This window comes from Molothrus ater, chromosome Z (genome assembly GCF_012460135.2).
Source record: "Molothrus ater isolate BHLD 08-10-18 breed brown headed cowbird chromosome Z, BPBGC_Mater_1.1, whole genome shotgun sequence".
Taxonomy (NCBI): Eukaryota; Metazoa; Chordata; class Aves; order Passeriformes; family Icteridae; genus Molothrus; species Molothrus ater.
In genome coordinates this window covers 1,048,724-1,064,970 of record NC_050511.2, presented here as the reverse complement: position 1 = coordinate 1,064,970, position 16,247 = coordinate 1,048,724, and the positions used below count along the sequence as shown (strand labels likewise).

Sequence of the window (16,247 nt, the reverse complement as noted above, 5' to 3'; positions counted from 1 at the left end):
CCCAGTTTGAGGCAAAGAATTTTGATCTCTCGCCCCTAAATAAAGCCAGCTAGAGGGGCCAGAAATAAGCCCCAACTTTAGCCCTTTAGAGTTTTTTTAGAAACTCTCACCACAGCGTTACCCACACGCACATTACTCATCTTGCTCTCAAGCCAGCGGAGCATTTCCAAAGCTCCTCATATGAAACGCCCAGGATGTAACCAATTGAAAACCCAGGTGGCCAGAGGTGTTTCCACACCTGGCTCCCCAGCTGCCCCCCTCTGAGGCTCCCCAGGACCCACCTGCGTGCCAGGTGCCCGCGGGCGTAGCGCTGCAGGGCGAGGGTGGCTCGCCTCAGCCGCTGGTACCTGGCCCTCTGCAGCCAGCCCCGCACCGTCTTCTGGATCATGATGGTGGCAGCTCTGAACTTATCTGCCCGCAGCTTCTCCAGATATGCCACCTGGCCTGCACGGAAAAAGATCTTGGTACGGCCAAACTGGAACTTGTCTGGATCCTTTTCAAAAGCATAAAGGAAATTATATTTAATTGAGGTAAACATTCCTTTTTTGTTTGTTTGTTTTCAGTCTAAGTTGATCAGTAGATACAGAGTTAAAAACACTACTTTGAATCAAATTTGTCAACTCACATCTCTTCTTAATTGGGTAATGAATATATTATTAGACTCCATTATTAGATACATTAGATTATTAGACTTATTAGACATTATTAGATATCATTGACATTATTAGATACCATTAGACTTACTACACTTGAGCATCTACACACCCATTAAGGAAAGCAGCACTAGGATTCAGTCTTAAACTCCATATATTTACACAAATTTTAAAGGGGTTTTGGGTTGGGCTATTTGTGTTTTATGGATTTTTTTGCTTGGTTGGTCTGGGTTTTTTTTGTTGTTGTTTGGTTTTGGTTTTTTGTGGTGCAGGTGTTTATTTGGGATTTATTTTATTTTGGGTTTGTTTGGTTTTTTGGGCGGGTTCGGGCATTTTGCTTGGATTTGGTTTTTTGTTATTTGTTGGTTTTTACGTAAATAAAGAAATCACAGAATCACAAAATTGTTTAGGTTGGAGGGGACCTTAAATCTCACATATATCCAACCTTCCTGCCATGGGCAGGGATGCCTTCCACTACACCAGACTAGATATGCAACACCAGAGCACTTCAAGAAAAATATTTCTTTTTCAAAAAGATTAATGCTTAGATCTACAAAGTTATACATGTGCTGCAAAAAGCTCTGCAGCCAAGGGTAACACTGGGTGTAAAAAGCAAAAAGAGGAACTCAGTTGGGTAAATTCCTCAAAACCCCACAGGAAAACAAGAGATCAAACATTAAAACCTGCCTAAGGTGCTGTGCACATTCTGAGCCACTCAACAGCAAGAAATCTTTGCATGCACATTTGCAAATAATGCATACAAGCAAACAGTAAAGTTTTGGTAGGGTGAGGTGGCAAAACGTTCTGACTTGTTTGTGGTAAAGAAATCCCAATCTGTGGGATTTTTTTTCCACATAGGACCACTGAAAGTCTCCCACAGATCAAGAAAAGGCATTTACTGCACATTTTCCTTACTCATTTGTGCAAAGAGTCATTTAATTATTGACTAAGTTTCATGACATTGTCCCAGGGTGGACCCCTGAAAAGTGCTCCAGCTGTGGCTAGACAAAACCAGAAGGAGGGGATGGGGGAACACATTTTTAGAAGTGGCCAGTCATTCATGCCCAGCCAGTGACAGAACACTCTGGATTTCACCAGCACTGAAATGATTCACTCCTCTTGACCACAACCAAGAAATCCCATGTCCCACTTGCTCCTGCCACCTCTTTGCAAGACTCCCTCATTTTGGGAAAACCCCCAGGCTGCCTGGGGTGGAGAAGCACCTGCACATGCAGCAGGGTAAAGCTGGAGCAATTTCAGGCCACATCAAAGCCATCAAAGAGTTCTGTGCTTTTAGCATCAGTGACAAAGATCTGGTCCCAGCTCACCTTAATGAGGTCTTCCAGCAGGGTCTGACAGATCTGCTTCTTGTCGTTCTTAGAGAGGTCTCTCTTGTTCATAAGCACACGGTACCTATTGAAAAAGTCAGGGTAGGACCACCTGAAAGCAAAGCACACGCTGGGTTAGTCTGCATGCTGGGCACTGTTTCACTAAAATAAAGTGCTTGGAGTCGTAGATGAGCCAAAGTGTGAAATATTTCAAGGGATTTCTCACCACTACCCTTAGCATGGACCAACTCCAAAAGGAGCTACCCACCCCCAGCTTGGCCCCAATCTCAGACACTGAATGACCATGGGGCCTTTCTAGCCTGGAACAGAAAGGCCACAGATCACCCTGTTTTCACCCCTGATGTGCTTCCCAATCTGCTGCTCTTTACCACTCAAATGCAACAATGCTGTTCCCGTCAGAAAGGAGAAGCTAACTTGGGAGAAATCATGGATCTCTTGATTGCCCAAAAATAAAAATTAAACAGCAATCTTCATAAAGTTATAGAGAATGAATCAAATAGATATTCTTTGGGTTTTGTGTTCCCAAACTCTGCTGAATACTAATTTCCATCCACTCCCCTAATTGCTCCATCTTGAGGTCTGTGACTGACACCCTTCAAACAAACACAAAATCTTTTGCCTCTGGAAAGACGAAGCAGCCCCTTGGAAGATGCCTTACTGTCTCCAGTAGCAAAGCCTCCAAACAGGCCATGCTAATTGAAGGAATTAGAGCACTATATCCTGCTGCTAGAAATATCATCTCCCGCTGCTGGTGATAGATGTAGAGCCTGCAGACTGAGATCTTGAAATTGCTTCAGCATCTGCCAAGTTTCAGCCTTCTCTAAATTAACAGAGTGAGTTATAAACCCCTCAAAACCTAAGATTTTAATTAACACTAAATTTTTCCAGCAATGTCCAGAATGATCATTGATATTTCCACAAAATACACATAACAAGCATCAAAGAGAGACTGGAGAGAATCACAGAAGATTTGATTTCTGCCCTCACTCAACAAAACCACCTGTGGGCCTGATCCTTACCTGCAGGGATGCTCTGGCAACCAGGACAAGAGCAAACTGTGAAGAGCTGCCATACAGAAACATCCTCTTCACCCACAAGCCCCATGCATACCTTAACTTTTTGCATTACTGAACCAAATTTTCCCTATTTTTACACTTCTTTAGTGCATGGAAGGGAAAATAAACTGCAAAGGGCCAGAGCATTGCTTGTGACAGGTCGTGGCCAGTTTGCAGTGGTGAGACTGAGTGAGACCACCTGAGCAGTCACAGCTGCCAGCTCTACAAAATGCATCATGAAACAAAACTGTTCAGGAAGGGCCCTGCACAATCATCTGCTCCAGCTGCTGGTATCTCTCGTGAAACACCTTGAAGGCTGGAAGCTGTGGTATTTGCTAAGACAGGCATATTGCTGATTTCAAAACACACAGCCAACAGAGTTTTGCGTCACTTCAGAAAAGGGGAGGAAAGCAAATGCTTTTTTTCATTGAAAAGAGTGCAGTAGAAGGAAATGTTTGCAAAGGGAATGAAGAGAGCAAATGGGGAAAAAAGGTGGATTGATAAACCACATGTAACTCCTGCATGGACACACAGCACCCAGGACACAACTAGTAAAGAATAACAGGACTGGCAAAAACCAGAATACCCTCAGGATTGCACCTAAAGCCAAAGGTAAAATGGAGAGTTTGTGGGGGCAGAAGCATGAGGGCCACTGTGATGAAAGGATTTCCCATGCTCAGAATGCTCAGATTGGCCCTGTAACAGCCAGATTTAGTGCTGATTCAATCTCTGTCTCCATGGGCTAGTCCTGAGGCCAGGCAGCTAAGGCTACCCACCCTCAAATAACCAAAAGTACTGGATTACTACTAAAAAAAACTAAGATGTCAGCTATGGGGAGGGAAAATTGAGCACAAAGATTTTGCAAGACTACAAGCTTGTGTCCTGTAAGGTTTAACTTAAACTTGCCTCCTCTTTGCTTTCCCAGTGCCTCTGTTTTATAATTACATTTCCCATTTTGCATTGTGCAAATAAAACCCATTTTCATTTTAAGCAGGCCCGGGGTTTACACAGCTCCAAATCAAACCTGAGAGGAGAAGCAGAGCATGCAGAGCCCGAGGCACCCAGCCAAGCACACGAGGCTGGCTCGGGTACTGCTCGAGCCAGGGAAAGCTTGGGAGGGAGGAAGAGAGAAGGGAGGAGTATTCCCATTAACCTGCCAGAGCCAGCTCAGGCACTGGCATTATTAGCTGCTGATATCTGGAGAAAAAACATCATCCTACAGGTGCCACCCAGGCTCTTCCAGCTAAGAGCTGATGGTGAAAAGGCAGAACACGAAACTCAGGGCACAGGTCCAAGCTGGGCAGAAAGCAAAATCCATCATCTTCCAGGACCACGGCAGAGATGGAGATCCCACAGCTGCCCACAAACAAGAATCAGACACTTGCAGGAATTCCTTAAAAATAAATCATAGGTCACTGCACAGTGGGTCTTCCTCCAGAGCCTGTCATTCTCATTTCCCAAGGCGGAAAAAAATTATTTTCCATGTCCATCCTTAATAAAAATGACTCACTTTTCAGGAGTAAGTCTCATCTGAGACATTGGAAGAGTCAGGGAATACATCCCCTGGTTTCTGCCGAGGTGTTTGTAGGACTGGTGGCATCCACAGCCCCGCAGCCACATGTCCCAGAGGCTCACAGCCCCATGCTGAGCCCCAGGGCACAGAACTGGCTTCCTCCTGCTCTCACCACTCTCTTATTTATCAGGGAATGACAGCCCTCACACCACACTGCTCCTGTATTATTGCCCATGGGGCATCAAGACAAAATCTGTGCCACAACAGGGCTCAGCCAGCCCATGAGGAGTTTCGCTGGGATATTTGCCATCCCAGTTCACCAGCAAAAGAAAGCTGCAGGGGTTCATAGGTGCTGCTACACAATCCTCCCTGGAGAAAGGAACAATTAAAGCACTCAGGTTTAATGTAACGTGCTTCATTGAACCACTCGAGGCTCAAAGCTGTATAAAATTTCCTCACAACTATCTCTGGGAGAGAAACAAACATGATCCCCCAGCCCTGCAAGGGAGATTTCTCCGGTGCAGAAATACTGAAGTTCAGTGCTTTGCTGTACATGCACTTTCAAAATTATTTTTCTGCACATACTTTTTTTTTTTTTAAGGTACAATGCATTCATTTTAAAAGGGAAAACAAAAACAAACATGAAAACAACAAAAAGATAAAATTAATTCATACTTGCCAAGCCACACACTTACTCCCAGCAGGCGACAGGGGACGGGCTTTGTTACCCCACAGCTTAGCAGGTCAGGAAAGACTGTGGGAAGGGTACACCTCAGTTCAACTTGTGGACAGGTATCAAATAAAAAACAGATCTCAGGTGCTTGGCATGCTGCCACACAACACACAGCATGGGCAAGCCTCAGTGCTGAGGGCTGGAAGCCACCAAGGGACACTAAATAAATGCAGCTCTGTATTTTTATTATCAAGTTTTAAGATCCAGATAAGTGATGCAGAGAAAGGAGATGGAACCAGGGCATTTTTATACCTGCACAACTGAGAAACAGGAAGAAGGAGGCACAAAGGACTGGGCAGATGCTACCCAAACTTGAGATCAAGCCAACCTCAAACAGTTGAATTTTGCTTTGAGTCAGCACGGGTCACTAAGGGGAAAAGGCAATAAAGGGAAGGGAAGAATGCAGGAAAATAACTTATGCCTGTGGAAAAAACCCCTCCTTGGGCTCAAGCAGCAAAGAGGATGGTTGGCTGAGAGACTGAGACTTGGTCGTCCCAGCAAAGTCTTTGTCACCTACAAGAAACAGAGGGAATAAAACATAGCACACACTACAAATAAAGTAATCTTTTTTCTGTAGTTTAAGCAACCAGATTTGGATGTTTTACACAAAAATGCAGCCAGGTGCAAAGCAAAGGGGCTGCTCCTGACCAAAATCGAGGGTTTATGAACCTGAGCAGAGTCAGCTGTGTTTATTACAATGCCAAATTGAAGGGAGAGCATGGGTAGGAAACTGGAGTTGGCATTCTAAGGAAGCTTCCAAGAAGCATCTTTCCAAGCCGTCAATAACTGCCCAAAATATCCACAACCCATTGTTTCAGCAATGTTATGCCAGCTGCACTGAGTGAACAGCTGAAAGCAGTGTAATAGGTCAAAAAAACCTTCAAATTCTTAACCATAATATGGTTTCTTTTGGTACCCTAAAATAACTGAAAGTGAAATGTTTTCACTCAGAGTAAGCAAATTCACCCAAGACCATCCCAGGTGCTGAGCAAACTCAGTTTTGTGTGGGAAATCCTTGCAGCACCACAAGGCACCCTACCCTGAAAGGGGTCAATATATTAAGCAGGAAGGAGCTGGATGATATTGATCCTTCCAGAGGAGTCAGAACATGTCTGGAAGGGTGCAGGTTCAATCTCAGAGCCAAGATTTGACATGAAATTATTTTAGAAGCTGCAGTTCAGGGAGAAAATTTCTCTTGCCTTGTTTACTGCAGCAGAACAGATTTGCCTTTCAATTAGTTCTAAAACATGCAGGCTGGCCTGGCTTGAAATTAGCTGGAATATATTCAAAGGGAAAAACGAGGGGGGGAAAGCCCCTCCATCTACATATTGCACCTTTGTTGGGTGTGGGCAAACAGAACTGTTGGTAGCCAAAGCAATTTATAGGTCTTGTTATCCTGAAATGACAGCCAGACAGCTAAAGGCACATTCTATAAAAAAAATTGTACATCCAAGGATGTCCGTGATAGTTTTCAATTATAAATGTTTAGTATGTATAGAGTCTAGCAGCTGGGATTTCACACTGAATTGATACAAAAATGCTGAATCTGACAGTGAGCTCCAGCGACCAGAGGAAGCAGCCAAATGCCAAGGATACTTAAACTATAAATACATAACAACTACAAAGAGGGTAATTCAGAGAGAACAGTGCAGTGATGAGGTTACTCAGAGTGATGGCACAGTGGGAGACCACTGCTGCTGGACCACTGACTGGAAACCACCTTAACAAACAGGGGGGGAAAAAAAAGTACAATTTTGATAGAACCAATTTAAAACCTTGTTTTAAAGAGTTATTTTGCTATTCACGGAGATCTGCACCAATTAGTTCTCTACAGACTCATCTCTATGCAGCCAGTTTCTGTAAGGAAGATGAATGGTTTTACAGCACAGAGACATCTTCCACGCTTTACCCAGGGAAGCTGATGATAGATTTACTACCTACACACCTCAGACGCTCCATTCATCACAGTCATTTATGTACATGCTAACAGATACAGATTTCTTAACTGCTGAGTAACATTTTGAAGCAAATGATACATATTCAATTTATTTCAGATGCAGCCAGAGCACAGCCTCCCATGTAAATGGTAAAATAAACCCAGGAACACCCTGAGTGGGGAGGCCAAGGCTTCAGATTTCTGAGACTTACACAGCTTGAACAACTACCACTTGTATTAAAAATTATTTCTTTTTCTAGAGGTAAAAAAAATTATTAAGGACTCAAAACACCGAACTCTTCAGCAGCGGGTGGATTTATCCAGAGATGTCTGAGTCAAAGCCACATCACCCTCAGAAAGTTACTCTAGTGACAGTGTGCTGGAATATATTCAGAGGTAAACATTACAGGACGAAAATAAGAGTTTTTCTATTGTTTCTGGATAAAACTTACCTTGAAATAAACAAATTTGGAAATTCCCTGTTGCTTTATGGGTAAATTGCTTACACCCGAGTAAAGCAAAAGTCACAAAGATCAAGTTTTCTGTTATTACTTTAAAGTATTCCAAATGTAGAGCCTTCACAAGAGGTTTAAATTTAAAGCAATGACTCTCCTTTTTGGTTTTATCCTTAATCAAGCAATATAAATTCAACCTGTCTCAAAATATAAGGAAATACAGAGGAATAATAAATATTCACTGTGATGAAAACCAAGAGATATCACATGTAAAACTGCAGAAATAACTAAAAGTCTGTTCTTTTCCTACAAAACAAGATCATGTGGAAGCATCTTTTCCCGAGATGGTCTGTAAAGTCAATATAAGTACACAGTTTATTCACAATCTTTCAATGACATCATCCAGCTCCTGGGTCTGGATTTTCAATATTGGAATTTTCTGAGTAAGGAAGGTGAAGAACTACTGGAGCCCAAAGTGAGTATCCTGTTTGGTGCAGAGCTGTCCCTACATACAATTATATCCTAGAAATATTAAAATACACAAAGATCTGTCCTTCAAGAATCACAAACTTTGGAGAAGGTCACTCTGAAAGGCTGAAATTGCTTTTTGCCCCCTTTTTTTTTTGTCCCTGGAGGAAGAACGAGAGCTGACAAGTTGCAGTGATGGAAGAGTTCTGTATTCCTAGTGTCCTGGGAAAAGATCTCATAACCAAAAGCATGCAAGCAGAGCTGAGGGCATCACTTTTTAGTTTGTCAGGGTGGAGAGGCCCTTGCACTGGTCAATTCTTTGCTGTCAATAGATCCTGGCTGGTGTCCAGGTGCTGCAGTGGTTTCTCCCCTCTGCTCCCCCTCCCCAGTTACTGATTTCACATTGATTTTAGTGCTGTAGAGTATTAGCTGCAGTTAAGTGAGCAGAAATGGAAAAACGCTACAAATCTGTAGGATAATTATGAACGGAGAGGAACAGGGTATCTGTGCAGCCATGATAAGACCAGTAACAAGCCTCACAAAACACACAACACTCAGGTCAGAGCTCCCCAAACTCTCCCGTCATGGCAGAGCCAAGGCCCAGACTGCACTGGGCAGAGTGACTGCTTGCTTGGGGAGCAAAGAACTGCATTTCTCTGGCCTTTTCCATGTAAAAAAAAACCCCATTTTTCATTGTTTCAGGGTTTTTACTACAAGAGGACTGACAGATTTGGTCTGGCTACAAAGATGGTAGTAAAAGATAACCCATGGGCTGGAAGTTTTGATTCCCCGCCATGGCTTAGGGATCAAGTAATGAAGAAGCAGCTTTTTACTGGCTGCTTCCAGAGAAGCCCTCAGATGAGGGCCAAAGGTGATGCTGGTTCTCAGATGAGGGCCAAAGGTGATTCAGAGATGAGGGCCAAAGGTGATTCTGGGTCTTCTAACAGGGTCAGACTCCCAGCATGAGGTCCCAGACCTGCACCCTCGCACACTGGCAGGGGACAGAGAGAAATTGGGTTCCATGAGAGTTTTCTTCTTCTCCTCCTGTTTTCCCTTCTTCCTCCTTAAGGAGCTGGACTCAGCTGGTCAGGGAGGACCCCAGGACCAGCTGTGACCTGCCCACAGAGGTCACTGGCCAGCAGAGGTGACAGAGCCACCTCAACCTGCAGCTGCTGCCCCTGCAGCTTTTCAGGAGGTGAGAGCAGCACACTCCTCCCCAAAATGCAGGACAGGGAGTTTCTCATGGTGCTCCACATCACGCTTAGCCAACACTTCACTGAGCATATTTATGACTTCTTTGTTCCATATAAAAAGGCTGATGGCTTTGCTGACATTAACACAAAGCTGCTTGGCACTAAAATGCAATTGATGCATTTTTAGAATTATTTGCCCTTGTCATCTTCAGGACTTATGTATAGTCTATTTTTTCTGATTTATTGGGCCTTAAAAACCTCTTTTGAATTTTATATCTCAATCAGCAGGAGGACACCACCCATAACCCTCCTTTTTATGATGCAAGAGTTTGAAGCCTAGGATGCTTTGGATGTGCTCTGTGAAACTCTACAACAATAATTTACAACCCTTATTTTCTTTCTCTGAAAGTAGAATCAGAATTTTTTTTGGGTGAAATGAGGATTGCAGCAGATGTCTGAAGCCAGGGGAAAAAAAACCCAAAAAAACAAAAACCACAAAGAAAAGCAAATTGAACAGTGAAAGGGGCTTCAGGCAAACAGTGAAGAAGTGCTTTAGGGGAGTGCTTGCTTCCAGAGCTGTTGTTTTGTTACTTGATGTCCACCTAGGTACAGCATCCAAGCTGGATTCCTTTGTCTGCCAGGCATCAGCTTTTTCAGAGGTTTCCTGAGAGCAAATTACCTCTCAGAACCAGACTGAAAGCACCAGCTGGAGCCCTGGATGAAGCACAACACACTCTCTGTCATGCCCACTTTGCAGCTCCTTTGCTTGACAATGAATCTCTTACACCTGAGGAACCCAGGACATAACAGGAGTTTGGCAAAATGAAACAAACAAAAAAAAAAAGCAGAAAATCTATCCTGGATATAAACAAACCTAAATAAACATTGTCCTGCCAACACAAGTGTTTTCTTCTACCCCCCTCACCTCAGATAATCCCAGAAGGGTTTGGTCTGGAAGGGTCTTTAAAGCCCATCCAGTGCCACCCCTGCCATGGGCAGGGACACCTTCCACTGTCCCAGGATGCTCCAAGCCCCGTCCAGCCTGGCCTTGGGTACAATGAGCCTGCTGGGTAAGTGGCAGGAGCAGCACAGCCCCAGGGAATCCCCAGCCCAGCACCTGGATGGGAAGCCAGCTGCACTGATCCGGATGGTCTCCAGCACTCCGCAGGCTCTCAGCTGCTGCACTGCTCTCTTCGCATCAAACCTGCAATCAGATTTAGGACAGACATTAACACACAGTAAAAGAGAGCCCACAGCTATTGCCTCTCAAAGCTCAGCATAACCCAGGCCTGGCTTTGGGAACAGGCTGCACAGATGTCACACCTTTTCTCTGCATGTCACAAAGGTCTGATTTCCAAGCTGCTTGAAACCTTGCTCCCACCCTGCTATCAATGCCAGGGGTATTCTTGGGATAGACTGACCACCTGCTGCAATTAATTAGTGCCTACAGCCAGAATCTACCTGGCTTTGTAAAGTAATACAATCACAATAAAGAAAGGAATAGGCTACCCCACCACAAGTTGCCCGGTGAACCAGCCATCAGGGCAACAACATATTTACAGAAATCAAATTCAACAGCAAAATAAGTCTGATATATTCAATTCCATACCCAAACCAGGTAATTAAGAGGTCCCACAATTTTCTAGACTAAGTTTTCCACAGTGGTGGTCATGTTCCAGACTAATGACTTAGGTAGGCACCACGTGGAAATTCAAGGTGTTTCTGCCCTCCTCTTTAAAGCCTGCATCATCCCTTACCACTAGCATCTCATTTCCATCAGGAATTTGTGGCAAAAAAACTCATGGCAACTTCCAGCTGAATACTCAGGCAGTGCTTCCTCTGGTTCCTGGCAAAAACTCACTCCAAGCTCAGACCATCCTTGCAGAGAGTGAGTCCAGGTACCAGCATCCCCCATGGCTGCTCTCTCTGTCCACCCTGACTCTGAATGCACAAGGAAGTTCCAGGTCTCTGGCTCTGGAAGGGACTGGAAAAGGTCCCTGCATCAAGCTCAGCCTCACATGATGCAATGTCCATAGCTGTGTGAGGTTTCCAGAACAAAGCTTCTCATATAATGCCAGTTTTACCCCCTTCTGAAAGCCCAAAATATTTACACCTGCAGGTCAAGATTACATGAATAATTCTGCCTGCTCTCTGCTGTACAAAAGCAGCATGAAAAATAATCTCCTTCTTCTCTCTCTGTGCTTTTTTTAATTCCCTGGACCTGTCAAGTCTACAAGCAAGTTATTCACTACAACACCACCAACACTGTGAAGGGTGAAAAATCAGTCTGGGCTGTCACTCACTTCAAGGAAGAACCCACAAGGGTGCAATTTCCATAACAATAAATAATAAACAGGAGTGGCAGATCGACAGGTAAGCGTCAGTCCTGGAAGATCCCAGGGCAATCTCTCTGGTATCCAAGGGAAACTCTGCAAAGCAGCAAAGCCCTGCTCAGTGGGGGTGAAATGCAGTCACCAGAGAGGCTGCAGTCGTCTGTCAGCAGCAGCTCCAGTTATGGGCTAATGCTGAAATCAAGACCTTAAAAGTGGGACAATACACCTTATTACAAACTCCTTTTCCTTGCCATGGCAGGCAGAAGCACCTGGCAGGTTGCTTTTTGCCTGGAAACCCAAGTCAAAGATCCCAAACCCTGCCTGAAACAGAATCTAAAAGGAAAACTGACAGAGGAACAACCTGAAGTCAGGCATTCCCCTTGCACATCTCTCTTTAGAAATCTTCTCCAGCAGGAATTAACCTCAGACCCAGCCTGCGGTCAGATGCAGCAGACATCCCTGTGTGGAGCCAAAGCTGGGGCCTGGCTCCAGCTCCAGGACGGGAGCCTGACACCCTCCAGCCTACAGATCTTCTCAGCAAGTTGTGAGGAGGAATGTAGGGTGTGAGAGACCTGAGGAACTCTCCAGTCCAACCACCTATGCTCAAAAGCGGGGACAGTTGTGGGGGCAGACCCATAGTCCAGGGGTTTAGCCAGTCAAAACTGACAGAAACCTCCAGAGATGGAGACTGAATAACCTCTCAGGGCAGACTGCTCCATGGGCACACTGTCCTCTGGGAGAAAAAAAACAGGTTTGCTCATCTCCAGTCTGAACCTCCCGTGTCAATCTGGGGCAATTGGCTCCTTCCTCCCACCACACACCACTGTTGAGAGCATGGTTTTCTCCTCATGGTAGCCCCTCTAAGTACTGAAGGGATTTCCTGTTTTCCAGGGTAAGCATCTCATTTTGGTAAAAAGTTAATGCTCTTGTGAGCTGAAAAATACCCCTCACTTTGCTGTTTGCAGGGGCAGAAGAGTCAAGCCAGGAAGCTTCCTGGTGGATACATCTGCCCCAGCACATCACGACCGAGGGTGAGTCTGTTTAGAGAAGCTTTGCCTTTCTTTCAGTACACTATTGGAGCTGTCTCTGCGCTCCTAAATCACACTGAGCTCACTGGGAGCACTCAGCCTGCATCAGATCAGCTGGAGGGAAATGCCTCCCTGCTGCTGGATTACATTTACAACTTTCTTCGTTAAAGGTCACCACCTGCACTTGATGCCTTTCAAGGACATCACATCTGTAAGGTCCCTGCGTACTAATGGCCAAGCTTTCCTGGAGTTACAGGGAAGAAAACTGGGCACAAATCCATGACCAAGAGGTCAAACAGGGCTAACAACTACCTGCTTACAGAGTTTGCTGCCTGTGATACATCTCTGAACTACGGATGAAGACCAGGACTGGCCTTTTGCTTCAGCTACTCACCTGCCTGAAGTTGATACAAGCCACATCTTTACTTTTTCTACATTTACTTTGGAAGCACCAAGATATTTCTGTTCATTTTACAAGCCCACTACTTATCTCTTCTTTTTCATTTCCTTCTCTTCTCACTGTTTGGAACTATAATTATTTAAATCAAAGCAAGTCTAAGATAAAAACTGCATGAAGACCCTATCACTGCAAAGCAAGGATGCTCACTATTAGCAGAGCATATCTATGAATTATTAGAACCTGAATTTGGCTTCATTTCAGAGGCACAAACCCCACATGCTGAAACCCAAAAAGGTGACTCCAGCAACCCACACAGACCTTCCAGATACAGGAACAACATTAAAAGGAGGGGGCAAGCTCTTCAGCAGGAGGAAGAGCCCAAAGCACACCCTACTGCCATAAAGCTGAGCACATCTGCTCATCAAGTCCTTCATTAGTAAATTTGCAGGCGACACTGAGCTGGGAGCTTGTGTTGATCTATTGGAAGGAAGGAGGGCTCTGCAGAGAGACTTAGATCGGTTGGATGGATGGGCAGAGTCCAACAGCATGAAGTTTAATAAGTCTAAGTGCTGAGTTCCACATTTTGGCCGCAAAAATCCCCTACAACGTTACAAGCTGGGGACAGAGTGGCTGGACAGTGTTCAGGTGGAAAGAGACCTGGGGGTGCTGCTGACAGCCGGTTGAATATGAGCCAGCAATGTGCCTTGGTGGCTAAGAAGGCCAATGGAGCCTGGCCTGCATTAGGAATTGTGTGGCCAGCAGGAGCAGGGAGGTCATTCTGCCCCTGTACTTGGCACTGGTGAGATCCCATCTTGAGTGCTGTGTTCAGCTCTGGCCCCTCAGTTTGGGAAGGACATTGAGATGCTTGAGCATGTCCAGAGGAGGCAACAAGGCTGGAGAGGGGCTTGGAACACAAACCCTATGAGGAACATTTGAAGGAGCTGGGGCTGTTTAGCCTGGAGAAGAGGGGCCTTAGAGGTGACCTCATTGGTCTCTACACCTTCCTGAAGGGAGGTTGCAGACAGGTGGGGTTGGTCTCTTCCACTGGGCAGCACTGACAGAACCAGAGGACACAGTCTCAAGCTACGCCAGGGAAGGTAGAGGTTGGATATTAGGAAAAAATGTTCACCAAAAAAATAATAAAGTACTGGAATGCTCTTCCCAGAGAGGTGGTAGAATCGCCATCTCTGGATGTGTTTAAAAAAAGACTGGACATGGCACTTGGTGCTATAGTCTAGTTGAGGTGTTAGGGCAAAGTTGGACTCTATGACGTTAGAGGTCTCTTCCATCCTCATTATTCTGTGATTCTGTGGTCTGCAGGGCCACTTACTTGAAGGGGAGCTTCTCGTCGTTGGGCTTGATGCAGCGCACGTAGTGTGGGGTGGTGGCGTTCAGGGTCTCCATCAGCAGCTGCAGGGAGTTGCGGAACTGAAAGACAAAACCACCCGTCTGGAGGAGGGAAGGAGGAGCTGTGACCCTGCAGCCCCAGCCAGCAGGTGCCACAAGCCACCCATGGGTGTGACACGGCGTGAGCCTCCCCATGGACCCAGCACAGGCAGGGGGAATTCAGAGAAGACACTGGGGGGTTGAGGGCTTCCAGCTCAAAGAGTCATGAGCAACAAAGCTTGGGACTCTGCCCAGTTGGGTCTTTGAAACATCTCCAAGGATGGAGACAGCACAACCTGTCTCCTGTTGAACTTTTTGACTGCCCACAGGGAGGAAAATGCTCCTTTTCTGAAGCTGTTTCAGTTTAAAGGCTCCACAGTATATTGGGACACCTTCCATTGAATTCCAGAGTCTCCACCCTCCCCAGACCATGTCTCAGCTGCTTTCAGCCAAGACTTCTTAATCCTGCTGTTCCAGAGACACCACTAGAAGTCATCCAAAACACAACAGCCAAACACAGAGATCATGGGAAAGTCTCTTTCCAGCCTCAGCAGCTTTTTATTTACCTCTGCTTCAAACTGAAGCAACGAGGTGTTAACTGGATTGCTCTGGCATCACTGACTCCCTGAGATCTCACATTACCTGGTGTCCCACTGTTTTCCTGTGCTCCTTGTTGGCAGCTTTGAAGGCTGGCTTGGCAGAGCGCACGTTGATCCGGGGCATTCTCTTTGCCACGGCAGTGGCGGGCACGGCGTCCTTCTCCTCCTGGAATAAGTCTGCTACCATCTGATACTGAAACAAAAAGCAACACTTGAGCACCTCTGGCCCTGCTTGCTGGGGAATGAACCCACCCAGCTCCCATTGCTCAGGTCGTTTCTCACCCATCCTAAACCTGGAAGGGGAAAAAGGACAAGAAGGTGAAAGCAAGAAGAGTTGTCTACATGAACCACATCAGCAGGACAGCTGACCATTCTGTGCTGCAGGTCATGAAACCTTGAAACGTGCACATTAAATCAAGCTAGCCTAAAAAGAAAAGAGGCTGGATTGCTGAAGTCTTGCCAAGGCACAAAAGCTCCTGGACAGGAGGTGACTCTTGCTCCCAAGGCTTTGTTTCAGGGTGTTTAGCCAGCCCTGCTCCAGCAAGGATGCTGCCTACACAGCACATACCCCAGCAACAGGATCTCCTGTGAGCACAGGCAGCTGCCAGGCCCCACCACAGCCCCAGAGGCACCCCTGCTTTTCAAAAAAAATTAAGGGTCACAAACACTTCCTCCCTAATGACCCACCTTTCAGGGTAGCACCACCATGCCACAACACTACAAGCACCACATCTAGCTCAACAGATCCCTAAGCCTGGGATTTCTGGCAAGCCAGCAGCAACACTTCCGCTTCACAAACAACAGTGAGCTGGCAAAGGCAGTTAATGCCTTTTTTATTATTATTATTATTTAGGAGACAGGATATTCAGATTTACATTAGGCTGGGGAACCTAAATATTAAGTAAGCCACCATAAATCTGGTCTGGTTAGCAAGGCTGTTGAATTTTCACATCTTGAATCCATCTACACACCCACACTGGCTACTGCCACAGCTGCACTTACATTCAAAGGGAAATCCTTAAACGTAAAAAAACCCTCTCTGTCAGCAGGTGGGATGTCATGTATCACCAACTGAGCTGGGCTCCTGCCAAGGCACCAGCAATGCCTCCCAGCAGCACGGATGCTGGAGCACCTGAGGGACAGAAC

At 45.7% G+C, this 16,247-nt stretch overlaps 1 protein-coding gene across 1 annotated transcript in view; it reads right to left on the bottom strand.

Moving 5' to 3' along the window:
- The window catches only part of MYO5B (myosin VB), a 146,372-nt gene that overhangs the window by 49,984 nt on the left and 80,141 nt on the right, over window positions 1-16,247 (bottom strand). The window contains exons 15-19 of the mRNA XM_036403645.2: window positions 15,145-15,294; window positions 14,447-14,544; window positions 10,473-10,559; window positions 1,982-2,093; window positions 282-493 (exon numbers count right to left, since the gene is read on the bottom strand). Of these exons, the coding sequence (XP_036259538.1) occupies window positions 282-493; window positions 1,982-2,093; window positions 10,473-10,559; window positions 14,447-14,544; window positions 15,145-15,294 (659 nt within the window). The remainder of the gene's footprint in view (window positions 1-281; window positions 494-1,981; window positions 2,094-10,472; window positions 10,560-14,446; window positions 14,545-15,144; window positions 15,295-16,247) is intronic.